The sequence below is a fragment of the Zeugodacus cucurbitae genome, chromosome 2, assembly GCF_028554725.1.
Source record: "Zeugodacus cucurbitae isolate PBARC_wt_2022May chromosome 2, idZeuCucr1.2, whole genome shotgun sequence".
Classification (NCBI taxonomy): domain Eukaryota; kingdom Metazoa; phylum Arthropoda; class Insecta; order Diptera; family Tephritidae; genus Zeugodacus; species Zeugodacus cucurbitae.
The window spans coordinates 24,180,943-24,206,972 of record NC_071667.1 but is presented as its reverse complement, the minus strand read 5'-3'; the positions used below and the strand labels follow the sequence as shown (position 1 = coordinate 24,206,972).

General features: G+C 34.9%; 10 protein-coding genes across 11 annotated transcripts in view; 3 read left to right on the top strand and 7 right to left on the bottom strand.

Annotated features, from left to right (window-relative positions):
* Jupiter (microtubule-associated protein Jupiter) overlaps positions 1-3,565 on the bottom strand; it is a 144,563-nt gene extending 140,998 nt beyond the window's left edge. Inside the window, exon 1 of one of the 2 annotated variants that reach the window (XM_054233268.1) lies at positions 3,165-3,565. In XM_054233268.1, the coding sequence (XP_054089243.1) occupies positions 3,165-3,220 (56 nt within the window). In that variant the 5' untranslated portion in view covers positions 3,221-3,565. The remainder of the gene's footprint in view (positions 1-3,164) is intronic. The other variant, XM_054233274.1, reaches the window with a different exon arrangement.
* A 196-nt stretch (positions 3,566-3,761) lies between these two features.
* LOC105217763 (inhibitor of growth protein 1) lies at positions 3,762-6,291 on the top strand. The gene is made up of 4 exons (XM_011192925.3): positions 3,762-4,152; positions 4,270-4,632; positions 4,688-5,226; positions 5,309-6,291. The coding sequence occupies exons 1-4, from the start codon at positions 4,014-4,016 to the stop codon at positions 5,513-5,515; spliced, it is 1,248 nt and encodes a 415-aa protein (XP_011191227.1). The 5' UTR covers positions 3,762-4,013; the 3' UTR covers positions 5,516-6,291.
* A 615-nt stretch (positions 6,292-6,906) lies between these two features.
* Positions 6,907-8,525, top strand: LOC105217762 (ADP-ribosylation factor-like protein 6-interacting protein 1). Its single transcript, XM_011192924.3, has 3 exons — positions 6,907-7,203; positions 7,387-7,758; positions 7,816-8,525. Exons 1-3 carry the CDS (start codon positions 7,189-7,191, stop codon positions 8,026-8,028), a joined length of 600 nt encoding a protein of 199 aa, XP_011191226.1. The 5' UTR covers positions 6,907-7,188; the 3' UTR covers positions 8,029-8,525.
* A 63-nt stretch (positions 8,526-8,588) lies between these two features.
* LOC105217761 (splicing regulatory glutamine/lysine-rich protein 1) lies at positions 8,589-10,835 on the bottom strand. The gene is made up of 3 exons (XM_029043739.2): positions 10,590-10,835; positions 9,823-10,532; positions 8,589-9,767 (listed from the first exon to the last, which is right to left on the bottom strand). Exons 1-3 carry the CDS (start codon positions 10,730-10,732, stop codon positions 8,950-8,952), a joined length of 1,671 nt encoding a protein of 556 aa, XP_028899572.1. The 5' UTR covers positions 10,733-10,835; the 3' UTR covers positions 8,589-8,949.
* A 499-nt stretch (positions 10,836-11,334) lies between these two features.
* Positions 11,335-13,733, top strand: LOC105217759 (T-complex protein 1 subunit gamma). The gene is made up of 5 exons (XM_011192921.3): positions 11,335-11,492; positions 11,552-11,613; positions 11,709-12,208; positions 12,266-13,080; positions 13,145-13,733. The coding sequence occupies exons 1-5, from the start codon at positions 11,459-11,461 to the stop codon at positions 13,363-13,365; spliced, it is 1,632 nt and encodes a 543-aa protein (XP_011191223.1). The 5' UTR covers positions 11,335-11,458; the 3' UTR covers positions 13,366-13,733.
* On the bottom strand, positions 13,455-14,901 carry LOC105217760 (N(6)-adenine-specific methyltransferase METTL4). The gene has a single exon (XM_011192922.3). It carries the CDS (start codon positions 14,886-14,888, stop codon positions 13,752-13,754), a length of 1,137 nt encoding a protein of 378 aa, XP_011191224.1. The 5' UTR covers positions 14,889-14,901; the 3' UTR covers positions 13,455-13,751.
* Positions 14,902-15,030: 129 nt separating this feature from the next.
* On the bottom strand, positions 15,031-16,673 carry LOC105217758 (uncharacterized). Its single transcript, XM_011192920.3, has one exon. It carries the CDS (start codon positions 16,105-16,107, stop codon positions 15,064-15,066), a length of 1,044 nt encoding a protein of 347 aa, XP_011191222.1. The 5' UTR covers positions 16,108-16,673; the 3' UTR covers positions 15,031-15,063.
* A 144-nt stretch (positions 16,674-16,817) lies between these two features.
* LOC105217757 (mitochondrial thiamine pyrophosphate carrier) lies at positions 16,818-19,715 on the bottom strand. Its single transcript, XM_029043730.2, has 3 exons — positions 19,274-19,715; positions 17,573-18,428; positions 16,818-17,503 (listed from the first exon to the last, which is right to left on the bottom strand). Exons 2-3 carry the CDS (start codon positions 18,331-18,333, stop codon positions 17,197-17,199), a joined length of 1,068 nt encoding a protein of 355 aa, XP_028899563.1. The 5' UTR covers positions 18,334-18,428; positions 19,274-19,715; the 3' UTR covers positions 16,818-17,196.
* Positions 19,716-20,738: 1,023 nt separating this feature from the next.
* LOC105217756 (uncharacterized) lies at positions 20,739-21,688 on the bottom strand. The gene has a single exon (XM_011192917.3). It carries the CDS (start codon positions 21,521-21,523, stop codon positions 20,807-20,809), a length of 717 nt encoding a protein of 238 aa, XP_011191219.1. The 5' UTR covers positions 21,524-21,688; the 3' UTR covers positions 20,739-20,806.
* Positions 21,689-22,894: 1,206 nt separating this feature from the next.
* Positions 22,895-25,287, bottom strand: LOC105217754 (uncharacterized). The gene is made up of 4 exons (XM_011192916.3): positions 24,253-25,287; positions 23,732-23,988; positions 23,527-23,658; positions 22,895-23,455 (listed from the first exon to the last, which is right to left on the bottom strand). The coding sequence occupies exons 1-4, from the start codon at positions 24,871-24,873 to the stop codon at positions 23,317-23,319; spliced, it is 1,149 nt and encodes a 382-aa protein (XP_011191218.1). The 5' UTR covers positions 24,874-25,287; the 3' UTR covers positions 22,895-23,316.
* Between the last annotated feature and the right edge of the window lie 743 nt (positions 25,288-26,030).

Genomic DNA, 26,030 nt, shown 5'->3' with positions numbered 1-26,030 from the left:
ATGCAGAAAATGGTTTCAATACATATGTACATACATACATATGAATGTGTATATATTAAGCATATATTACATTGCCTTGACTGAAATAATTGGCAATCAGTAAGTGACATTAGTGACGCCAATGAAAAAAATAATATTGTAATTTAAATTAATATTTAAAAGCGACACTTTCCAGATTTTACTTAAAATTAAATATAAATACAATTGTTAAACATAAAAGTGCGTACTACAAGAATACCTCCTGTTATTTGTTTTATATGATTCATTCAGAAGCATTTATAACTATACATAAGAAACCTGCAACTTTAAATAGAATAATCATTATCTATATAGAACTGGTGATTCATCAGATAAGCAATTAATAGTTTCATTATATGCTGTAAAGCGGATGAATCAGTTTTCCGATTTGATCATAAACTTCCATCAGATGGGCATAAATTCAAGAAGAATATATCGGAACTGGCGACCAAGTGGCGCTATAAATTCTTTTTGGTGTAACTTTCTTTGTTCTTCAACCAAAATGAGTGTACTTCAATGGAATTGATGAGTTAACACACGCGATAGTTGCAAAAATAATAATAATTAATAAATACACTAAAAATAAAATATAATCAAAGAAAATACAACAAGTAGGACAAAATTCTCTGCTCGCAAGAGAAAGCAATTAATGAAAACGCAAACACGATGAAAGTTTGCAATAATATATAATTTATACACAAGTACATACATATGTTTGTACAAAATACATGTATTAAGCGTGTATATATATGTAAGTTCAAACATATTACGGGGAAATAACATTTGATATAGCTAAGAACCGATATTGGAATGTCTAAACACAAGATCAACAGTACATTATAGAATTGTCCTATCTTCCCCATGAACTGCCTATGAATCAAAGCGATATGAAGTTTTCTTTACTACTGCCTGATGTACCTCTCTCAAATGTACATAGAATCTATCAAAATTAATATCAACAATTCTTACATTTTGCACAGTGAAGATTGAAATTATACATATTTAATTTTATCATACATCACTATGCACACACGTATACATATATTCATATGCACACATAGTACGAAAACTTTTACCGGCAAAGTCAAAGTATCCATGACTCATAAGATTTCGCTCCAGAGTCCATGGAATAAAGACCTCCTCCACGAGGTGACAAGCACCGGTGTCGGTAACAAAAAAAAAAAAAAAACACTTGCGGACATTTCACGAAAGGGTAGAGGAAGCAATAAAACTAGGTAGAAATTCATCACCAGCTGGCAAGTAATTGAACAAAGAGAGGCATGAACATATACATACTTTTGAAAGAGAATTCCAGTCGGTTGTTTGGAACAAAGCACATATCAAATTAATAACAAAATGCAAAATTGGTTGGCAATTGCGATAAAATTTATATGCCAAGATGCAGTTGCTTATACCTTATTAATATTACATAATATTATTAATATTACATAAACATATAAATTTCTATAAATTTATGTACATATGTATATACACATGTGTATTTCATATAACAAGAAATATGACCATTACGCTATATAACACCCACTGCTTGCCCATACGTACAGAAAAGCTGCCAACGATCGTTATTTTGAAATAATGTGAAAAACGGAGTGGAGCTCTGTAAAATACAGAGAGCAACTGGCTCATTAGAAATGGAAGCCAGTATTCCCCATGCTCCAATGTATGTATATATGCCTGTGCATTTGTTATGCGAAAATTGTAGGAAGTCGAGGCAATAACAAATCAACACAAAATGTGACGGCGATAAGACATGGGTTTCACGAACAACGATAAGTGTTCTATGTGTATATACATTGACAAAGTTAAGCACATGTTATGAGTACACCATTTCTCACTTGCAGTGTGTCATATATAATTTTATTTGTTTTAGATTTTCAAACAGTACTAACGGTCAATTCAACCACAATATTGAATTACAACAGCAAATTAAGTTTATTTATATGTATAAATATGTAAGCAATGTATGCATGTTGGTCCATAAAGTGATTGCCGGTAACATACGGCTTACAATAACATTAGAAAAGCAAAAATAACAATAATATCAGCTGCTCGTCAATCCACTTATCGTTGCTAGCGCTTCTCAGGCAAAGGCAAAAAAAGTTATTAGTAATTGGCCGCAACAAAACGCTCTATATTCTTCTAATTTCGCGATAAGACAAACTGTATGTATAACATATGCGTGTAAACGTTAATGACATGATTAACAATACATAAATAAAATTATCTAGAAAATAGACAATTAAAATTAAAATAAATTTTATTATATACTAAAGTAAAAATTTTGCTATAAATAAAACAAAAAAAAAAAACAATATATTCCATTAATAGTACAATATATGTATATATATTCAAGATTTTAGAAGGTCTAAAAATCTAAAATACGCCAAATATAAGTCATACATTCTTGATTTCCTCACGTAACTAATAAAAAATGTGTAAAGTTACTTTTTTGTTTGAGGACCAAAATCAGAATCAGATTCCTCTAAAACATTTATTATTAACATTTTATATTAATAAATTATATATTAATTTTTATTATATTATTTTATGTTCGTTAACACATCATTACAAGTTAACATTTTTATATAACAATTTTTCTAAGAATGCCATAAAATGTTAATCTGCCATTGAAGCAATGGGAATAAAAAAAAACTGAGGGAATATATCTGTGCAGAGTTTTTCACTCAAACCCTAGTATAGGAAATACACTTATATTTAGATTTTATGATCCCTATTAACATAGCGTTACATATAAATTCCCAACAAAATGACTGCATATATAAAATAAAATTTCAAAATTTATTCTTGCGAATTTTAACCCTATACATTCATTTATTGACATTCCCTTTTGTAGCCTTATTTCGAAGGGCATTTATTGCAAACATGCGAGAGAGCAAACTGCGCAATCGTAGACATCTTTTACTTATCACGTTTCTCTTTTATAACCGCGCATGTGTTGGCGAATGCAAAATAAAAAGGATACAGAAAGCAAGACTTGAAAATATGATCAAGTGCATCTTCGTGGATTATGTATAATCCCGTTTGAACTCTACAAATTTCACCAATTGCAACCGAATAACTACACAATATTCCTTTTAATTGATACTACATATATATTTACTTACTTGCTAGTGGGCTTGTTGTTGTCGGTGATGCCGGAGAAGTTGCTGTTGCTGATCATTTTGATTGATTTTTGTTTTAGATTCGACAGAAACTGAGAATTAAAAGTTTATCAAAATATGGAGACCGTACGAAAAAGATGTGCGCACGTCAAAATTCACACTTTTATAGTTTACCGTTTGGGTAGTCAAGCACTTTTTAGGTTATAGCACTAAATAAAATTCCTTTGTTGCAGATTTGCACACTACACAAATTTCTTTAAAATGTAGCGGTACTACAAAATTAAATGTTACCAAACAAGGAATATAAACCGGATAAAAGCGAAATAACAAACCAATGATCTCAAATTAATGACCGGATGGTACAAAAGACGCAAAGTGAATGAAATCAAATAACCGGCGAATTGACTAGCGAAGCACGATTGCCAAATCAAAATGTATCGATTATACATGTTCGTCATCGAAAGTTTAGTCGATTACTAGTTTGCTGGATTTTTAATATGTGCGTTGAGAGATTTTATATAAATATTTACCATGCAACCCTGCAGTTGGTCACAATAAATCTATTACAAACATAAATAAAATCCACAATAGTACAGTCGACGAATGAGGACCACTGGTTCGTTCCACAAATACGCCACACAGATTCGTTAAACATCTCAACAATTAGGAAAAGTTTGGAGATTTTCCCTAAATTATTTCCAAAATATATGTATAGAAATATATTTATCACTGTGTAATTAGTGAATTGAGAAAGTAGCAAGCGTTGCTGTAAAGTATAAAGTCATAGGACAAGTAAACATTCAAGTTTTATTAAATGTGGTTCCAGAAAGTTAAGAAAGTATCATTTACAAAATGTTGAATCCCGTTTCAACTGAGGCATTACTCTATTCGGCTACATATGTCGATAATTATATAGACTCGGTCGAAAATCTTCCAGATGATGTGCAGCGACATTTGTCCCGAATACGTGATATAGATGTGCAGTACAGGAGTTAGTATTCCAGTTTGTGAAAGATTGATAGTTCACTCGACATAACCTTTTGTGGCATTTTGCCTTTCAAATTCGATTGCGAAATATCTTACATACGTATTAATTTCATATTTCCAGGCCTGCTACGTGATGTTGATCATTATTATGATTTGTGGCGTTCATTACAGAATAATAACGGCAGTGAAGGGAATTGTACTAGACGTGCCAGAGCTATTGCGCGCATGCAACAGAGCCTTATACAGGCACAAGAATTAGGCGATGAAAAAATGCAAATAGTAAATTTATTGCAGGAGTTGATAGATCATAAAACACGGCAACTAGACACTGATCAAAAGAATCTCGATATAAAAGAGGAAATGCAACAGCAACAGAGTCGTATTGATCAATTGCAACAATCTGATGATATTGGAGGACCAACACCAGCAAAACAAGCGCGAGCTTCAAGTCCAACACGTGATAGCAACACATTTTGTGCAAATGGTAATGACGTTTCATAAAATTTAAAACAAGAAATCAACATAATAATTAATTTTAGGTGGTTCATCGAGCGGTGCTGGTGGAGGAGGCTCAACGCCGAATTCTGAGCGATCTAGCCATGCAAGTAATGGTACCAGTGGAAGTGGAACGGCTAATGGCGGCAGCAATGCAGGAACTGCTTCAATAATCGGCGTAGAAAGTCAACGTTCGGCTAATAAACGCCCTCGAAGGCGTAATGAGAGTGCGATTATCAATAATAGCAACTTGGAATTCTGTGGAAATGAGTCTAATTCCGCTAACGAAGGTGGAGGAAGTAATGGAGGTGTTGGCAATGAACGACAATCTGGACAAAAAACTTCAGTGAGTAGTGGTGCAGCGCAGAAAAAACATAATTATCAGCACCAAAATGCCAGTGGCAGTGGTGGTACAGGTGGAGGAAATACCTCTGGAGCTGGAGCGAGTAGTGGTAACAATTCCGGCAAGAAAAAGAAGAGAAAGACGCGCGGTGGACAATCAGCGCAGGCAAGTGTACGTGAAGAGACACCACCTCCGGATCCCATTGATCCAGACGAACCAACATATTGTGTATGCAATCAGGTATGTAAAATAATATACATATATTGATAAAAAGATAAATATATTTTATTAATTATATATTTTTTACTCTCCTTTAACTAAGATATCTTTTGGTGAAATGATACTCTGCGATAATGACCTGTGCCCCATCGAGTGGTTCCACTTTTCGTGCGTTTCACTGGTACTGAAACCAAAAGGTAAGTGGTTCTGCCCGAATTGTCGAGGGGATCGTCCAAATGTGATGAAACCAAAAGCTCAATTTCTCAAAGAGCTGGAACGTTATAACAAAGAAAAAGAGGAAAAAACCTAAATAGGGCACATGTGAAAAGTTGCAGCAAATTAGGGAGAGAGAGAGCTAAAACAATATATTCACACGACCGTAGTGACAACGAAGGATGCTTTCTTTTCAGTTACCATATATACTTCGGTGCAGGCGTTGTATTGAGTAAAGCTCAAATTCCATTTTAAACGCCAAGTTAAAAGCAATACGCCTTTACGTTTTTACGTTTTAGTTTTTTCTTTTTTTTCTATTTTTCATTTTGAATTGTCTATTTGAATTTTATAAATATCAATGTCTATTAAATTTAATTTAAAAAAACTGAAAGTCTAAAGTAACGCCAGCACATAGTGCGATGCGTACGCATTCTTTTATTAGTTCGCAAAGTATGGTTGCGGCTCTCATTCTGCTTTTTTCACACTGAATTTCCTGTGTTGCTTATAATGTACATTGTATTAGAATAAATTAAAAACCTAGTACGTAAAAGAAGTAAATATTTTATACATAGAAAATGTAAATTTACATAGAAAGCTAAGTATCGTGGAATATCTTGTAAATTTAACATAGAGAATTTTCAAATTCGCTTCGATAATTGGATTTTAATAACTTATTTTAATTTCAATTCTCTGTAAATGTAAAATATTTAAGTCATACGTCAGAAACTGGCAAAAATATGTTCTTTACTGATGCTACTTAAAAACATGAAAATGTATTTTAATTTGTATTTTATTTTTTGTTTAATATAAATTTATAAAATATTGACGTTGATTTTGTTTCAAATAAATCTGAAGTTTCTTAAATATTATAAATGTATTGTATTCTTGAAAGAGTTATTAATAGGATTTCATAAGCAAAGGTAAGCAAATTATATTATAAAAATATTTAAATTTATTTTTATTTATTTGGGTGTTTTTATTTAAAAAAATATCAGTTTTGTTATTACATTTTTGCACTCAGGAGTTAAATAGTCCTTTGTGATATTTAAAAATCACCTATTTTTCAATCAATTTACAAGATAGTTTTAAATATCTGTTCTATTTTTTTCGGGAAATTCGTTCTTTAGAAAGCAAAGTTGTAATGATTTGAAATCCAATTAGAAAAATTTATAACTAAACATATAACTTGTTAATCAAAAATATTAAAAATTTTGTACGAAAAAAGTTGATCCCAAAATATTGCAACTTTAACCTTGGTGTTGCCATATTTTTACAAAATGCTTGCAATAATATTGATTTATTATCGAAACATTTTTTTGATTATCTTTTATTAAGAATTTAAGCTGCTTCTTTGAAAGAACAATAGCTTGTAATTATTTTAATCGGTTACAAATTTTTATTGTGGTTAAATACTTGTTCGATCGATATGCGAAAAACGAATTTTTGCGCAGTTGAAGATTATTGAGCCAAAATACACACATCGCTAATTTTTTGCTGAAACATCCCTGCTACATTCAAAGAGAACGGTTCTTATAAAACAACAAAATTTACAGAAAAACAACAAACGGAAGACGCACAAAGCGCATTGGAAAATCGCAGCGCAATACAAAATCTGAAGGAAAACGCACATATTGAAAAGGGTGAAGTGGGTATATTTTCTGTCTGATCCTGCATAAAAGCCTATTGATTTTACAAAAGAAAGAAAATTTTAGCATTAAATTTGCAACATCGTTCTATTCTGCCATAAAAACTAATTATTGAAAAGGAAAAATGTCAGTGGAACAGGTGAGAAAAATTTTTCATTATTATAGCTAATTTACTATTGAAACATTGGTATGTACGAGGTATTGGCACTTATTTAGGCTAAACAATATGGCCTGGTGTTTCGTTTATGAAATTTCACTCACCCTTAATTTCCTTTTATTTAATGTTGATTTCCTTTTGTTCCACTTATGCATGGACTTATAGAAGCGCGCATACAACAAATTGAAGCATGATTTGGAGCCATGGCGCAATCTCATTGTACACTTAGATTCGGTAATTTCGTGGGAAAAAAATTATTATCCAGCAATCATTGCTGTTACCATTAGCGCTTTCTATTTGTTGCTATGGGCATTGGATATGTCGACTGTGACAACACTGGCACTGGCGGGCCTGTTTTCGCTAGCACTAGATTACATTTATCCATCAGTGTCGCGCTTTCTCTTCAGCCCAGATAATTGGAATGGTAACCAAGAAGAACAATTTGAGCGCGTCTGCACCCAATTATGCTATTTAAAAGCAGCTCTTAGCGGATGGTATGAATATCTTTTTTCAGCAAAGGAACGCAAATCAACCTTGGTAAGTGTATTGTTAATGCGTACTTTATTTGAAATCACCATTCGTTTATATTTCCAGTTCGTCACAATCATGAGTCTTACTCTACTAACACTTGCTTGGATCGGTACTATACTCAACAATTTACTGCTAATGTACATGATCACTATGGTAATGTGCTTGTACCCAGGCGTACTACAGAAAAATATGCTCTATAAAGTCAAAGAGTATTTTGGATTGGTTGTTAACTCTAAATTCCAGAAATTGCGTGAAAAAAATAAGAAAAGTGACTAAAGAGTGAAGTGAGACTTTCGAAGAAGTAGCGAAAGCCTATAAACGCTGCGTTTAGATTTTTAATTTGAAAAAAAACTGCATTTTTAAATTTATTTATTTTAGCTATAAATTTGTAGTCTATTAATTTTTAGTATACCATTTATGAAAATCATTATACAAATGCACAGATAATGTGTTTCAAATTTTTAGATTTAATATTTAACATTTTGAAAACAAAAAGAAAAATAACAAACCACTATGAATTACTGAATTAATGAAATATTAAAAGTATGAAATCAGAAGCGTATAAATGCAAATTAATTGAATTAAAACAATATATAATATTACAATATTCTCACTTGAATGTTGTACCACCACAAAACAAGTTTTAAGGAAATAAGCTTCAAAGCAACAATCCAAAAAAAAATACGAATCACCAAAAATTGTATTTAATGTTTTAGATATAAAGTAAGCTAACGTACTCTTAACCATCATCAACTGCAACATCTTTACAAAATTCTACATCACAAGTACTTTAAAAGATTTTCAAAAATATTGCCATTAAACCTAGTGCCATTAAGTAATCTTTCACCCAGCATTTTATTTGAAAATCATCAATATTTACTTTAAACGGCATAATCATGATCCATTCAAATTAAATATTCAAGTAATCTCTATATAAATGTGATTTATTAATTATAAAAATAATGATGAACGGGAACCCTTAATTATAGATATACATTTTTCCTATGGGCGATATACATACATATTGAAATGCACACATGATTAATTTACAAAATATAAATAAAATATTGTGTCGTGCGTGTTGACATTTTACACAATCAATAAATATCCCCATTAAAATTAAAAACAAAACAAATTTTGATTTCAGTTTACAAAAGCGACGAAGTGCATATAACGGAATTTAATGTTTTACTACAATCATCTTCTACTGGTGCGATCATGTGAACGTGATCTTGAACGTGGTTTCTTGCTTTTTTTTGACTTCTTTTTGTGTAACTTGTTCTCTCGACGATTATCGTCTTCCTCGCTATCACTATTACTTGAAGACTCAGTATCCGTTTCCCTATGACGTTGTTTACGTTTGGATTTTTTACTACTCTTTTTCTTTGACTTTGATTTGTGGCTCGATTTCTTATTCTGCTTACGTTCATATGCCGAGTCGGAATCACTATCAGTGCCGGAAGAGGCGCTAGTGTCGTCAGTGTACTGCTGACGTCGGCTGCAGCTACTGCTTGATGGTATGCGTTCCTTATGCTCGGTCCGGTTGGTTCGTTCTCTTGATCTACGTTTGGTTGTATCACGCTCTTTACGACGTTCGTCGTAACGTTCACGGCGACTGCAACTACTGCGTTGATCATCTAGTTCATAGTGTCGAGAACTACTATCTCGGTATCCATCACGCCGTCTGTCCCCTTCAGCTCGATTACCATTACTGTGGTAACTAGTCCGGTCATCCATCTGTTGTCTACGCGAACTACTTTGATGATCAAAGCGTTCCCTACCCCCGTCATTTTTATTTGTATCTGTGCTCTTCTGAGAATTTTCATAATTATTTCGTGGTTCGTCACGAGTATATCCATCCCTTCTTTCCGACTTGTACTTGTTATCTTCTTTTCTAGACTCGCTTTTAACCTCGCCCTTTAGTGTCGAGTGTTTTTTATCATAATATTCTTTTTTTATAATAATTTGTCCATGTTCATTTTCCATTCTTTTGTACTCTTCATATTTAACAGTATCTGAAAAATATTAAATTTTAGTTATTGTTCTCAACATTTGGTTCATATGTATTACTTATGCATTTGCCGTATTGCGTGTATTCCTTCTTCGAAATAGGTTGGCACAAAAACTCATTGAAGGCTTCTTTGCCTCCGCCTATTGCCATTTTAACAATAACCCGGCCGGCATGATCGTCAAAGCCTTCTATCTGTCCATACATATCTTTATGCTTACCGCCCAAAATTCGAACATACGCTTGCTTCTTGATTTCTAGTACTTCATTCTTTTCCGGTGCCACTAATAATGGTTGTTTTTTGAGTGCTTTATCAGCGCCCAAACCCATTCCTTTTGGGCGCACAAATGGCATTTCATCAACTGGTTCACCTTTCTTCTGAATTGGCTCAGTCCAGCCCATGCCGCGCAACATAGCTTTGCCGAATTGTTCGATGGGCACATTGTCATAATCATCTATTGTCGATTGTTTGGCTCCATCAAGTGGTAATTCGTCTGCTTTTAGCGCAGGGAGCACAAGATTTTGATCAATAAACTCGTTGCCGTCACTTTGTACGGAAGCAAGCAATTCACGAGCTGCTCTCTCCTCTAGAGTCTCATTCACGTTATTTCTATTACTGCCATTGTTTATTTCACTGGGTTGTTCTTTAGTTGGGGGCTCATCTACCTCACCTAAAAGAACAGCACGTCTCTTCATTAAACTGGCAAGTGCAGAGGAAGTCTTCGTACTTCCCTTTAACGGTATAATCATTGGGGCATCCTCTTTCTTTTCTCTGAAATATTTGAAGATAACTTAAATATTACAAAATACTCTTAAGAGATATACTCACTCCACAAGTTTTATTTCTTGTCCTTCCAAGCATTTTATAAGCTCAATTTTGTTTTCTTGTTTCTCCTTATCTCTATTTGATGGTAACAAATTTGACTTCTTAGTTATTTTACTAAATCCAAAGGATATTTTCTTGGAGTCCATTTTAACGTAAATGTTTACGTTTTACTCTTGTTTTACTTTTGTTAAATAAACTAGTGTAAACAACTGCAAAATCAGCTGTTTTGCATTAGATTTTGACAATTAGAAGATTATAAAAATGTAATAAACGATTGACACAGGTTATCATTATTAGTAAATTTACATTTATACAATTTTATTTAAACTAAAAAAATAATGTTAATTATTCTAATTTTACCATGACACTTAATCCCAAGATTTAAGCTGTTTGGTAGATTATCTCACTAATTTGCTGCATTTAACAAGATTTCGCCATACTAAAAATAATTAATATAAATAAAAATATAAAATAATATTATCCCAATCATAACATAAAAATTTTGCAATTGAAAATAAACAAAATAATAAAAAAAGTTGAATTATGACTATTCGTAATTTATACAATTAATTTTAGTTTTACTAATAAAAAATTAAATATTTAAAATAAATAATAAACACATCTCCGTATCGAGCAATTATCTTCCATTTCGGTCTTTCAAATGACCGTCAAAGCAAGTAAACAGTGATTTTCTATTTCATTCTGTTGTCAATTGACAGTTGGCACAGTTCAGTGGAATACTCATATAACCTCACAAAACATTGCTCATGTCATTTCAACGCCTTTTGCTTTTTGACAACTGGTAGCCGCACGCGAGTATTGCACGAGTGATTTCAATTAGCTGTGAGAAAGTTCAATAAAAATCTTTAAAAATGTTTGGAGGACAACAACCAATACTTGTGTTAAGTAAGTAACAAAAGTTTACAACCACATAATTGCGATAAAGCTAATATATTTGCTATTAGGTCAAAACACAAAGCGTGAATCCGGCCGTAAGGTGCAGCTGGAGAATATAAATGCCGGAAAGGTGAGTATACAGTAGCGTGACTCATAATACTACAGAATTAGTGAGCGAATATTCTTGAACATATGATACATAATGTTGAATTTTCTCAATAATAGGCAATAGCGGACGTTATTCGCACATGTCTTGGGCCACAGGCTATGCTAAAAATGCTTATGGACCCCATGGGTGGCATAGTAATGACGAATGATGGTAATGCCATATTGCGTGAAATTACTGTCCAACATCCAGCTGCCAAGAGTATGATTGAAATTGCTCGCACACAGGATGAAGAGGTTGGTGATGGCACCACTTCTGTAATTGTTTTGGCCGGAGAAATGTTGGCCGCTGCTGAGCCTTTTTTGCAACAACAAATTCATCCCACAGTCATTATTCGTGCATACCGTGAAGCTCTTGAGGATATCATCAAGCACTTACAGTCAGATCTGAGTGTACCACTTGACGTAAACAACAAGGAAAAAATGGCTGAAGTTGTCAAGGCATGTGTCGGCACAAAATTCATTGGAAAATGGTCTGATCTAGCTGTGAAAATTGCTTTGGATGCTGTTCAGACTGTGGCATTGAATGAAAATGGCCGTTTGGAAGTTGACATTAAGCGGTAAGAATATTTGTATATTTATAAGTGGATATTTTCGTACACGTCATGTTATTTTAGATATGCTAAAGTGGAGAAAATCCCCGGTGGAAGCATTGACGAATCATGTGTACTGAAGGGTGTCATGATCAACAAGGATGTAACACACCCTAAAATGAGACGTTACATCGAAAATCCACGTATCGTATTGCTGGATTGCTCCCTTGAATATAAGAAGGGCGAAAGTCAAACAAACGTTGAAATTATTGGTGAGCAAGATTTCACCCGCATGCTGCAAATAGAGGAAGAGTTTGTGCAACGCATCTGCGCAGATATCATTGCCGTCAAACCAGATATTGTGTTCACAGAAAAAGGTGTTTCCGATTTGGCGCAACACTACTTGCTCAAGGCGGGTATTACCGCTATCCGACGTCTGCGTAAAACAGACAATTTACGTATTGCGCGTGCATGTGGTGCTACGATTGTCAACCGCACAGAGGAATTGTCAGAAAAAGATGTCGGCACTGGTGCTGGTCTCTTTGAGATAAAGAAAATTGGCGATGAGTACTTCACATTTATAACCAACTGCAAAGACCCCAAGGCGTGCACTATTCTACTACGCGGTGCATCCAAAGACATATTGAACGAAACCGAACGTAACTTACAAGATGCTCTACATGTGGCCAGAAACTTAATTATTGAGCCACGTTTGGTAGCTGGTGGTGGTGCCATTGAAATGGCTGTATCCCAGTTATTGTCACGTAAGCAACTGAAAGGACCATATACTGCCGTGGCACAAGCACTGGAAATCATTCCACGTACGCTGGCACAAAACTGTGGTGCCAACACCATTCGTACATTAACTGCGTTGCGTGCAAAACATGCATCCCACTCTGGTGAGAGGTCGAAATAAGTGAAAAGATCTGAACAATATGTATATAATTGAATATTTATTTTCAGGTGATGCAGTCTGCGCTTGGGGTATCGATGGCGAATCAGGCGAAATCGTAGATATGAATATCAAGGGTATCTGGGAACCATTGGCTGTGAAAATGCAGACATATAAAACCGCCGTTGAGACAGCTATTTTACTGCTGCGTATTGACGATATTGTCTCCGGCTCGAAAAAGCGAGGCGATGATATTGTGAACCCTGCTGCTGCCGCACAGGGCCAAGAATAAAGATCAAGAAAAAAAGCATGATCAAATCGTATTACCATTTTAATGTCGCTAATATATACTTTATATAAAACTACAATTCACTTTGCTTAAAACAAATTAAAAAAAAAAAAATATTTAAATACTTTCACTTACACTGTGTTTCTGTTAAACACACACTCTTTATTGATTCTTAAAAAATTTGTATTTGAGTTCTATTAAAAGTGAATGAAACAAAATAAACACAAAAGTTGCGCTTTAAATAATTTACCGTACGCTACTGAACTATATCGTAAACGCTTGTGACGAATTGCAAGATCAACGTCGCCTTCATATATGTAATGTACACTTTCTCATTAACATTTAACAATAAAATGAAAAATAACTTAAAATGTATTACTTAATTTAATTTATACTACGCTTTTACTGCACTTTGTGTATAGACGTTCATCCATTAATTTCAATACTTCTAATCCAATCGATGTGAATTGGGGCTGCAAATAACGCGCAAATATCTCTAAGCAATTGGGGTTTTCCGGTAGCACTTCCTTAAGCCAAGGCAGCAGTGGCGGCTTGTGTGAGTGCACAATACTTGGTACGCTCAGAATCGTTGTAACATTTTGCAAAACAGCGCCAAAATCTGGTTCACTTTCCAAATGGCACGCTATGTATAGCATTTCAAAGGGCTGCTTCTTCATACCACTTGTGTCGATGGGTCCAATTAGTTTGCCGTTAGTGTTAATTTTCAACCAGTATAATTTTTGCAATAGGCGTAAATTCCATTTGGGCAGTAACTCCTCAACAATAGCACGTTGAAGTTCACTGGAATTTGTACACCATATGGCCACTATGCTAAGTTTATGCACTAGATGCTGCATAGGCATTTGACTTAGTTGCTCGGTATTAAGCATTTTATAAGCAAGTTCTTGACGCGCACGCTTTAAACGCCGAATATACTTGTTGCGCCAAGGTGGATCTAATACAATGAGGTCGTAACCTCCTGAATTTGCTGTTAATTGTGGCAGCAATTTTGTTAACTCTTCTACCTGACAGTTGAAAAACTTGCATTGTGGTGGTATGATGTAAGAAAGCGCGCCAAACTTACAGTCTTGGAATGCGGTAGTGTTGTTCGCGCCATTAAAAATGGGAAAATCTTCTGCAGTAATTTCTTCCCAATATCGTGGAAAACTATTATCAGTGTGTTTTTCGATTAGTTGGAACTGTTTATATTGCCTGAGGTGCTGCAAAATATCTTCTGTTACGGCTTGAAAATGGGTAAGCTCTGTAATCGCTTTAATGTTTTTTGACTTTCGTTTTCTTGCATTAGTTTGGTCGTTTGCCTGTTGGACATTCTTAGCTTCAGTCTTTGGTTTCTGCGTCACACTGTGGCCGTCAATATCTTTCCCTCGTTCATGGAAATGGAATAGCTCCTTTTGTAATTCACAAATTTTTTCTGCTTCAGCAATATTTTTGTTATACATATTATTAATTAATTCTCGATGATCGAGATATATGGCGGTTTTATTACGTATTTTGAATTTATACATATTTAGGTACGAAATTTACTTTTTGCCGGAGTCGGCCGTATACTTTTTTCACATATAATGCGTAGCTTGTTTTTGATTTCTGCTTTCAGCATCAGCTGTTTCATTTATATTGCGCTTATGCGGCATGTAACAAAAGTCACCATACTAACTTATAAAAATTGAAAATAATAATATATTAATCGAATCTTGGTCTACCATTTCTGTTGTATTCCAGTAAATCATCTGTAGCATGTCTGGCTATAAAGTTGATAATGTCCTGGACCGTACGCGTGGCTGCACCATATTCTATTAAATTATTTTTATCGTCTCGTCTTATAAAGAATATTGTAGGATAATACCAAGCATAATATTTTAATGGTAAATAATTTTGTTCTGCATTAATTTTCATTACTATTATATCTTCATCCTGCAAACGCTTCCCGACTTCCTCCAATATAGGCATTAATTCTCGCGAGCACGGACATTTATTACTGTATAACACTAGAAAAATGTCAATATCGCTTTTAAGCACCAACTGCTCAAAATTACTCGCTACACCAATGCGAACAAATCCCTCTTCGTCGTCCTTTGGTATTGGCTCAGTTTTGTATAATTCATCATTCAATAAATGATGACTAAATTGCTTTATATTATCTGCATTAAGATGTCCAACGAATTGATAAATACGATTATCAGTATCAACTGCGAAAATATCCGGCCTTCGATACTTGCTAAAGCCAAGTTTTTTATAACGCTTCCAGTAGGCTTCAGTGCCAGGACGATAATTCAGCACGGCTTCATAGTTTTCAAAATCTGTTATGGCAAAGCATATGTCATCTCCGTATTGCAGTGCAGATTCATAAAGCATATCAGTGTAGCAACGCAATTTGGAGGCGTGTTCAATAAAACTGTGAAACATTATAATATATGGAAAGCCGGATGTTTCAATTGTTTCCGTGGACTCGAGATAGACTATACGGTCTCCGTAGTTTTGATGCAAAATAATATCGAGATTTGTTGATTTAGCAGGATCTTTAGCAATAGCTGTTGATTCCTCTAATGCTTCTTTGAGTTGTGTCGTTGTTATTTTACCATACAGCCCGAATCCTGTTGGATCATCATCTTCTGATTCTTCAGAGTAATACAATTCGGAAGAATTATCATTGTAATATTCGGCTGTGCTATTTGTTTGCTGCTCTTGGCCACATTGATTTGCTTTTGTTATGCCTACTAAATCCATAAAACAATTTGAAGAAGATTTTGCTAGTTTTTAATGCTCTTGCCGATTGTCGTAAATGTTTTAAATTTTTATTGACTAGATATGCGCGGATATGTTTTGTAAGTTGTTTTGCAAATACGAGTATATATGTGTATATACAAGCTATCAAAAAAACAAAATGTGTACAATTAACTTGGGATTCCCAAAAGCAAGCTGATATGTTCACAGAGTATTGCGGCAGGGTTGTTTTCAATTAGCGGCGTTAAAATTATAGAATGTTCAAATATTATAAAACATATTATAAACATAATAAACATTTTTTTATCACGATAAGAGTAGTACATATTTAAATATACATAACTATTTTAATTTATTGTAATTTTTTAAGTAGAAACTATTTTTTTCTAATTTTTGGATAGATTTACTTCGTAAAAAAAATTGTCGTTGCAATACTTTTCTTCTTCCTTTCCCACTGTACGTTTAAACGAGCGTAAACAAAAATGGTTCTCTTTTTGTTTACATTAAACAGCTGATTCTCATTGCGATGTGTTGTATAAGGAAGTGCCATAGTGAAAGGTTTGCTTTATATATATTTTTTACAATACATTTTTATTTATACCCTCTTTAACATTAGTTAAATAAAATTTGTTCCCAATAAAGTACATATGTATGTATATACAGCTTATAATTTGATAAAAAATTTATTAACTGAAACGGAGGCACTCGATATATTTTGTAATTTTCAGTTTACATTATGTTTTATTTAGAAATATTTTTTTTTTTTTATTTAAAATAATTAAGGCTCTTCTGGTTCAAAATATATTATGTCCCATATGCCTGATAACAACCGCGTTACGTTACATTTTAACTATTTGTATTATTTTTACTTTTTTACAAAGTATTATACAAAATGGAAAGTTTGTTCTTTTTTTAAATATGGTATTGTTAGCTAAAATAAAGAAAAAAATAAAATAAAATCTTATAAAATTATAAAAGTCGCATTCATAACAAATTGCATGTTAAATAAAATTTGTCTAGCATTACTCTGAAATGCTTATAGCAACATAAAGAGACATATTAAGCTTTTAACTTAAACCGCTATATGTGTAGTTAAGAAAACCAACGTATCTGCCTGAGTTTATCGTAAATGGCGAAATATAATGCCGTCGTAACTGTAGATTTCAGCAGTGTGGGAGCCATTCCTTTGTACAAACCTGTGGGACCCTCTTGTTGTATAGTCTTCCGCAGACAACTAAAAACGCCAGTAGCACGGATATTTTCACCGAATGTTTGACGATTTGATTCAAAACCCTGTATGTGCAGTCGCTTTTTCAATAAGTCAAATGGATATACCAGCGACTTAGACAGCATGCCCGACGAGCCGCCCAAACAAAGTAGCACCCACGTAGGCAGTTCACTGCAGAAATACATATTAATATTAAATATAAATATTAAGTGTTAAATATTTTATCTAAAGAAAATATACCTTCGGTTTTCTACATTATAGAATTGCATTGCTGATTTACTAAAAATTCGATAAAGCATAAAATTGGCTCCCATTAATGGTGTAATTTGCAATAGCGCTGTATTCAAACCGCGATAAATTCCACGTATACCCTCGGTGCGTACTATTGTTGATACGGCGCGCGTCGCATTTTTATATCCTTTGCTTTTATCCTGTGCAATAAGACGTGTGCGTATTACATCCATAGGCGTTGAAAGTATAACAGCCGTTGCACCAGCTGTGGCACCACAAAGGAAATTCGATGTGTTTGTGTGATCTTTGAGGTATGTAGTTTGCTTGGCGGCCAAACTCAATTGTTCATATGTCCAAAACTGTGATATACCATAAATTATGCTAAGCACTTGGCCTGGATTGTGACCTTTCCAGAAGGCGAGTATACCCTCTTCGCGGTAAATTGTGCGTATAGCTTGCGCTACGCTTGTGTATTTGGACTGTTGATTGATGTGCTCCTTCAGTGGCTCTACTTGCAATTGAAAACGTATTTTTAGTACGTCCAACGGCTGACAGAAAGAACGCGTGATAGCCGCAGCTAAGCCACCGGATATTATTTGGCTTATTTGCTCCGATGCGCTGTTTATTTTCCATTTTTCCTTGATGTATTTTGTAAAATCTGGCGATGTACGTTGGTTGTCTATAGTTAAAGTTGGCGATTCAGTTGCAGTATCACCACCGCCTGTTTGTGATATAGTATTAGTTTTAGTGGCATCCAGTTGTGTCGTCATTGTCAGGAATTCAAATTTGAAATGTTGTAGAACGGATTTCGTTTCGTATTTTGTACTTTATTTTAGCTATAAATATATACGAGCTACATATATTTCTAAAAAATAATAATATGGATTATTTGTTAGGCAACATGTAAATTATTATTATTTTAACTTTTGTGTGCTGCTTTATGACTGTGCATTTCAATGAGTGAATTGTTTTTAAATAACTCAAGCACAAATGACCTCTTTAAGGTCAAGAAATTCATGTGCGTGTGTTGTCTTTTATCGGCTCAAGTGAATCTTTTTCTTTTGTTTACATCAGTAATGAAATGCGGAGACAAATAACTTATGTACTTCATGTAAATAGCTACCTATGCCTGAACGAAGCGAAAGTTTTGTATAACCAACTAATTCCACTCTGTTATGTGCTTCTGCAATTTCAGTTGACGACTGTAATTTTATTACGAAGGTAATGGAAAATAATAAAAATAATGAATAAAAAATGAACTTTAAGTATGCTTGCGTTAAAATACCAACCAAGCTACATGCATTATGAACATTTTTAAGTTGCATACATACCTATTTGTATGTGTATAAAGCGTGAAAAACTTGCAACAGAAAGCCATTATATGGTTAATGCATTAATTATTAATTTGAATTGCAATTTAGGAATCAGCCATAGAATATTTGTAGTTATATGATTTTGGATTTCACTAAAGTACTTGACTACTACGAACAAAACACTATTTACACGTTTGAATTAGCTCCAATCGAAAATAGTGAAACGGCAATTTATAAGCACGATTTTCGTTTACACTATGATAATTCAATTCCAAACGATCTCTAAATATATATGAATGCAATTATTGAATTATATTTGTAGACTCACCTTATCTGTAAAATAGATAAACATAAAATAATACCGTTATTTGTCCAGAATTATTTTGAGATTACTTACCAATATTAGACACAGAAATTAAAAGTGCATCGAAGCAAGGTTGTTATGAAGGCTGCGTGCATGCAACTCGCAGTCATGTACACTTCTATTCCATTTACTTTGACGCGTAAAGCAATACTATGCAACGAAACTTTCTTTTTACTGATACTGAATGTAGTGTATTAAATAATGAGTAAACAAAACTAGTTGGCATATGCCTCAGTAAATGCTGCCCGCGCTTATGATTTCTTCACGTTGCCAACTCTTAGTGGAAAATCGCCACTCCTCTTTACCGCAACCAGCAATTTGAACTTAAAAATGTTTTGTTTACAATTTTTGCTTTCAAACCAAACTGGTTTTACTTTTCGGTGTTTTCCTGTGCAATACGTGAGATCTTGATGAAATTCTGCAGGCACCTTATAATTCCATTGCTTTATACTTGTTCGTTTGTTTGTGCATGTGCATGCTCTCTGCGCGGCGAACCATCTATTTGACAGCTCATCAGCTGATACTATTTAATAACGTTGCCAGTGTGAGCGTTTAAAATTTTAGTTTGCCTTCTTGCATATTTTATATAAATTCTTTTACTAATTTTAAATAATTTACTTATAATTTTTAAGGAGTATACATACATATATACTTTAACATTACATTGTTAGTATTTTTTATTGTTTGTTAAGTGACTGATCTCCAATCTTTTGGCGGGTACATAAATCGTTTTCTCGACAGTCGAGTCTACATAACAGCCCAACAAGTCATGGGTACTGAAACGCCAACACTTTCAAAGAAATTTCAATAAAATGATCATGAACCGGCAAGCATGTCGTGGTTGTGTGGATAGGTACAAAATCCAGAACGGAGTTGTGCGAGTTTGCAATTCCCACGACAGTCGGTTCTGCAGTACAGGAATTGATCCGGGTTTTGCGGCATGGGGTGACAATTCGGCGATCTGAACAAGTTGAACTTCGCCTGTAATGCTCCTTTTATGTTTGAAATCTCAATTGGAAAACCTAATAAATACAAAATTAAATTTAAAATGTATAGGTCCGATCCGGATAGGTAGTACGTTATTACAGAATTGGAAAGGATATGGATTTGGCAGCACTCATTATTTTGGGAATGTTTTTGGACACTACAACGGCACAGATTTTTAGGAAGGAACTCCAGCTGTCTCTGAATATCCTCTGGTTCCTGGGTGAAAAAAGATGCATTCAGTCCGTAGTGCGTTGCCACCAACATTAGTTTCTACACTTCTGCTCCCTCATATGATTTTGTATTTTCCATTATCTTAAATGGAGTAGTTGCCTACTGAGTAGTCGACATTTTTCGATCAACGTGGAAGCTAGTAAGCTGGAGTAAACTGAAAAGAATTTCGTAAAAACTCCACAACCCGAGATAACAGGAAACTGCACGATAGCTCGATGTTTTGTTTTTGTAAGAATTCCTAAAAATATCCGACAAATTCTTATAAATAAGTATTCTCAAATTGTTGGAAAGTTACACTTTTTATTTTAATTTTTACAGTTTTTTTGTCCATACAAAGGATCTACATTTTTAATTTTGTTTAGTCTTCTTTTTGCCTATAGTTCGTCGAAATTCTATCCAAACTTCACACATCATTGGTATATCTAGACAATGACATTCGATCGGTCGAGGTGGACCTTTTCTCTTTCTCGTACATTCCGAGAAACTCGGATACGGGGTACAGATTTTTTTACAATCTGTCTTCGGACGTGGTTTACCACATTTTGCCGGGTCGCGAGCGGGTTTACAACCAGGTAAAATAAATCTTGGACACTTCCTTTTTGGGTAACTCTTACATGGTAGTAAATTGGTAGGTTGCGGTTTACACTCTTCCTCGGCTGTTTTTCTCTTGTGAGAACGACGCTGAAAAGTTGGCGGTATTATATTATCAGCGCAGCAGATTTTCTTGCGAGCAATCCTCATCTTCGGACATTCAACCCACGTTTGAGTGTATTTGCGTTTTGCCTTATCGGATGCTTTGTAATAGAGGTCATCGAAACGCGGCTGTATATCCGGGCACGGATCCAAACAACATTCAGGATTAAACCACATGGTTTTTGGCTTTTTCATTGACTTTTTCAAACGCGTACCATCTTTAGAACACTGAGCTCGATAATTTATAGTCGATTTGCCTCGTACATTTGCAGTCTGTGCCTGAGCAATAATCGGCGCCGAAAGGATAGCCTTTGACATAAGCTGTCGCCCACCATAAGCCAGAGATCGTCCACATAAGGCCGAAACAAACATTTTTTTTTCCAAATTAAATATACTATGTATGGACGTAAAGAAAATTTCGAATTTTTAGATAAGCCAATAGTTATGAATTATATTTTCTATTTCTTTTTTTTTAATATTTTTACACCGAAAGAAGTTGTTACTGCACAAATTTTTTATGAAGAAATGAAAATAGATGACATATTTCATGTCGAGTATTTGTATGTATGCCTACTGGCAAGCAAATATTAAAAATATACAAAAGTATTCTTGTAGCCATAATGTGTAAAGTACTCTTGTTGTAGGATCTAGCGGATCTTAATAATGTTAAAGGGGAATAGTTACTTATGCTTTTACAATAGTATTCACGTTATTGTAATTAAACTTCTACCGACTCGACGCCATATTCGAAATATGTCCTACATGAAGCGAGTGATCAAATGTTTCGATCCCGTTGAAAGACAACTGGTCCTACTGTGATTCGGTGATGCGAGATCGTTTAGCTCGGGTAAGACATTTCCGGCATCTCTTGTCAGTGTGTAACGGAGGAACGTATTGAGGTCTGAATGCCAACACATCAAAGTAAATTTAGGTTAAGAAAACAGTCTAATAAAATAAGAGCGCCATCACGGTCATGCTTGCACAACTCCTGACGCTGAACCAATGGTTTTAAAGGATAAATCGGCCGGTACTGTTGCAATTTCACGATCGATATTCGTACGAAGTTGATCAATCGTCGGTGGCTTGTTGGTATAGACCATAGACTTGGCGTAGCCCCACAGGAAATAGTCCAACGGCGTCAAGTCGCACGACCGAGGCGTCCAATTGACGGGGCTGTTTCATGAGATAACACGTTCACCGAACTTGGTTTACAATAAATCGATTGTGACACTCGCTGTGTGGTTAGTGGCGCCGTCCTTTTGGAACCACATATTGTCCAAGTCCATATCATCCAATTCGGGCCAAACATATTCGGTTATCATTGAAGTACGGCCCAAAGACGCCACCAAACCGTAATTTTTTCGGGATGCAATGGTGACCAATGGAGTACGTGTGGATTGCTGCCTGACCAATAATGCATATTTTGCTTATTGACGAAGCCATTCAGCCAGAAATGAGACTCATTTCTGAAGATGATTTTTCGATGAAAACCCGGACCCAGCCCAGTTGACTAACATAACACGATTCTGGTGGTCAAGCGGCTTCAGTCTTTGCGTCAATTTGATCTTGTAAGAATATAGGCCAAGGTCTTTTCGCAAAATTCGCCACAACAACGTCACAGAGATGCCCAACGTTTGAGAACGACGTGTGAGAGACTGATTTAGATCTTCTTCAATTGATGCAATGATGGCAGCAATATTCTCGAGACTACGGGGTCTTCTTTGTCTCACTGGCTCGGGAACATTTTGTACTGTGCCTGGGGGTTCAAATTCATTTTCTACTAGACGCTCAATTGTTGATTTGACAGAACGATTATGACGACTATAAATTTGACGTAGCTCTCTTAAAGTTGAGGTCCTTGACTCCGAATTTGGGTAGTAAATTTTAATAATTTCGACTCATTGTTGGATTGTATATCTTTCCATTATAAAAAGGCAAACTGTAAATTTTAAATGAAAATATGGACATAATGTGTATCCAGTTGGTCTATACTTTTTTGAAAAATTTTTCACCATTATTCTATTTCATAAAATTCGGTAGTAAATTCTTTATTAGTTTTCCATTTCCGCAACACTTTGAGTTTAGCGCTACAATGAATATACATGCTGATTTGATAAACGTATTTGCACAGCTTTTGGTCAGCTCTCATTAAATAATTTCGTATCTCAAACCATATTAGCCACTCTGCGCAGCCACTCATTTACTGTTTGTGGGCACTCACTAAATGCTTGTTGACAGTCAACACCGAAACGTCCCGCTTGGCTGGCATGCAAATATTTCATATCAACATTGGGTACAGTGGGTCTATAAAGTGAGTAGACAAAATTAATTTCATATATGTACTCATAGTATTTCATAATTGAATAGTTCGTTACATTAAAATGGCATTAACCATGGCGTGCCACAAGTGTCGCAAATCATTTCTCCAAATGTGTGGTACATGAAACGGCAGTTGAGAGACTTCACAAATGGCTTGTAGTAAACAAGATTCACCTGGTATACCATGCCTAAAAAAGGATATGACGAACTCAGTATATGTATATGTACGCTTTGAAGAATTCAATGCGACACTTGACTTACTGTTGAAAAATTTGTTCGAGTGCTTCGTAAATATACTCGCGACTTGCATCGTGCTTAATTTTGGGATGAAGCTTCACTGGTGTGGCCTCGGTTAATTGACGCTGCTGACGACGTGCAGCAAAAGTGCTGGAGTTGAAAAAATCCCACCAATAAAGCGGTCTTGGTAGTGGTACATGGGGACTTTGTATATTATAGTAATGAGAAATTGAGTGCTGCGGGTTGGGTAGAATAATTGGTATAGATACAGCTACCAGGTACTGAAAAGATAATTGGTAAACTCAATCAACATTTACACTTTACCTTAGATATAGAGTGTTTTAGTAGAAATACTGAGTGAGCGAATAATAACGTTTTGGAATATGGAAGACTAAGCGTTTAACTAAAAAAATTATAACAGTAATATATTGAGAATCCGTTTAAGAAAGTATTACAAAGTATTACTTTTTGATTGATATAACTGTTTATATTTCTGGATTTATCGAGATCGATATATCAAATAAATATCATCTCTTCGTTCTCACCTTCACCGTACCGCCTCCATTGAAAATTATGAACTTTTTCTGTCTGCGCTTCAATATATTCCCCAAAGCTGTGAGTTGAAAAGAATTCTGCACACTGCTTCTATTGTCAACTGCATTACAGCTGTTAACTTCACTGTTATACTGACTCCAAGCTCTGATGGTACTAATTTCTACGTCATCCATAACGACTGCGGTACCCTCCGCGGGCGTGCTGCTATTTGCGTGCCAAGCATTTTTTACGCCATAGTCGCGTCCAGCAGCGATGCGTGACTTGGGCAAATTGTTGTGGTCGTCAAGTAAACCACTGATGACCACACCAACAACGGCGCCGGCAACGCTTCGGTTGAGGTGTTGTTGCGCTTCCTGCTGACTGTTGGGATTCTCATCTAATTTATTGCGAATTTGCGTTGGAAAATCATCGTTACGTTGCGTACTTGCTTTGTGGTTGTTGTTGTTGCTGTACGCGTTGTCATTGCCGTTGGTCAAGATGTACGACGGGCGTAATAATGCTATTAGCAAAAACAACAAACAAACGAATAGTATTATTTGGCAGCATATTAGCCAGTAGCGGCGCATACAATCCATGAATCCAGCGAATCCTGCGTATGAATGCGCCGCCATCGGTACTGGTATTGTTGTAGTCCTCGGCCGACAGGCGAAGGCGTGAGCTTAGCGTGTAAATATGCGCGAGAATGGCGGCGTTTGTAATTACATTAAGTATGTTAATTTGTAATTTATGTGCGCACGCTTTGTTGTTACATTTGATATTTATGGCTGTAGGCAATTCTACTTGTGTGTGTGAGTGTGTGCGCTGCTGCCTAAGACAATGGAGATTTGTGCCTCAAATATTTGAATTTTTCCTTTGCCTTTTTTTCTTTTTACTGCAAGCAAGCACTCACGATTTATGTAATTTGCTATTGTTTTTGCAACTGTTGTGCTTATTTTTTTGGTCGCTGAGCTGCCATGCGGTGGAAACTTCACGCTTGAGTGCTTTCACGACCAAAGCTTATTAAGAATTAAAATATGTCGTCTGCATTTAACGTCTTCACCTAATCTTTTCGAAAACATTTTGCATACTTCTTACGAGGGTATGCGCGATATATCAGTGATGCGAAGAGTTTTTCCTATCAAAATATTTCTCTAAGTTAAGTTAAGTTCAACAGTTATTGAAGACAGTTAACCTCACAAATGTTTTCAAAAATTAAGAAATACGAATTACGGCTGGGACCTCACAGATAAAGGGTCACTATGAACCCTATTTTGATATAAAACAAAGAAAGAAACATTTTTGCAAAGGAAGCTAATGTAGAGGATCATTTAGAATCTATAGGCAACAAAGGGAGCACCACATTTGGAATAAATTTAGAACAAGAATAAAGATGAATCAGAGAAAAAAGATAACGGGATACGGTAAAACAACGATTGTCAAGGGTAAACATCAAATCCAATTTTAAAAATATAATCTTATCACTATAGACTGTATAATTACTTCCTTAAATATATTTAAACTCTCCTAGAAGGTTCTAGGCTTTCGGTTTTCGAGTTTGTGCTACTTTCAAAAAGTAATGAGTAGAATACGGCGACCCTAAAAGACACTTTGTAAAGCTTTTGAGAGATTAGTATCTCGCGATTTTCAACAAAAACTCGAAGATGAACTTCAAGTACTCAACACTATTGCCCTTCACACAAAGAGCTTACCTTGTCACTGCAAATTTGTCGGATATTAGTAACCATCTGCCAAAATCACGTATGTGCTCGTATGTGTCTATATGTAGCGT

Bases quoted from the DNA above. Each gene is read 5' to 3' on its own strand.
- LOC105217763 (XM_011192925.3), top strand. From the start codon at position 4,014: ATGTTGAATCCCGTTTCAACTGAGGCATTACTCTATTCGGCTACATAT. The intron at 4,153-4,269 runs GTTAGTATTCCA...TCATATTTCCAG, and splicing joins TATAGATGTGCAGTACAGGA to GCCTGCTACGTGATGTTGAT. The intron at 4,633-4,687 runs GTAATGACGTTT...AATTAATTTTAG, and splicing joins CAACACATTTTGTGCAAATG to GTGGTTCATCGAGCGGTGCT.
- LOC105217762 (XM_011192924.3), top strand. The intron at 7,759-7,815 runs GTAAGTGTATTG...TTATATTTCCAG, and splicing joins AGGAACGCAAATCAACCTTG to TTCGTCACAATCATGAGTCT.
- LOC105217761 (XM_029043739.2), bottom strand. From the start codon at position 10,732: ATGGACTCCAAGAAAATATCCTTTGGATTTAGTAAAATAACTAAGAAG. The intron at 10,533-10,589 runs GTGAGTATATCT...CAAATATTTCAG, and splicing joins CAAGAAATAAAACTTGTGGA to AGAAAAGAAAGAGGATGCCC. The intron at 9,768-9,822 runs GTAATACATATG...AATATTTTTCAG, and splicing joins GCAATACGGCAAATGCATAA to ATACTGTTAAATATGAAGAG.
- LOC105217759 (XM_011192921.3), top strand. From the start codon at position 11,459: ATGTTTGGAGGACAACAACCAATACTTGTGTTAA. The intron at 12,209-12,265 runs GTAAGAATATTT...ATGTTATTTTAG, and splicing joins TTGGAAGTTGACATTAAGCG to ATATGCTAAAGTGGAGAAAA. The intron at 13,081-13,144 runs GTGAGAGGTCGA...ATTTATTTTCAG, and splicing joins AAAACATGCATCCCACTCTG to GTGATGCAGTCTGCGCTTGG.
- LOC105217760 (XM_011192922.3), bottom strand. From the start codon at position 14,888: ATGTATAAATTCAAAATACGTAATAAAACCGCCATATATCTCGATCAT.
- LOC105217758 (XM_011192920.3), bottom strand. From the start codon at position 16,107: ATGGATTTAGTAGGCATAACAAAAGCAAATCAATGTGGCCAAGAGCAG.
- LOC105217757 (XM_029043730.2), bottom strand. From the start codon at position 18,333: ATGACGACACAACTGGATGCCACTAAAACTAATACTATATCACAAACA. The intron at 17,504-17,572 runs GTATATTTTCTT...GTATTTCTGCAG, and splicing joins TATAATGTAGAAAACCGAAG to TGAACTGCCTACGTGGGTGC.
- LOC105217756 (XM_011192917.3), bottom strand. From the start codon at position 21,523: ATGTTTGTTTCGGCCTTATGTGGACGATCTCTGGCTTATGGTGGGCGA.
- LOC105217754 (XM_011192916.3), bottom strand. From the start codon at position 24,873: ATGGCGGCGCATTCATACGCAGGATTCGCTGGATTCATGGATTGTATG. The intron at 23,989-24,252 runs GTGAGAACGAAG...TTATCTTTTCAG, and splicing joins ATGGAGGCGGTACGGTGAAG to TACCTGGTAGCTGTATCTAT. The intron at 23,456-23,526 runs GTAACGAACTAT...CTCACTTTATAG, and splicing joins ATGGTTAATGCCATTTTAAT to ACCCACTGTACCCAATGTTG.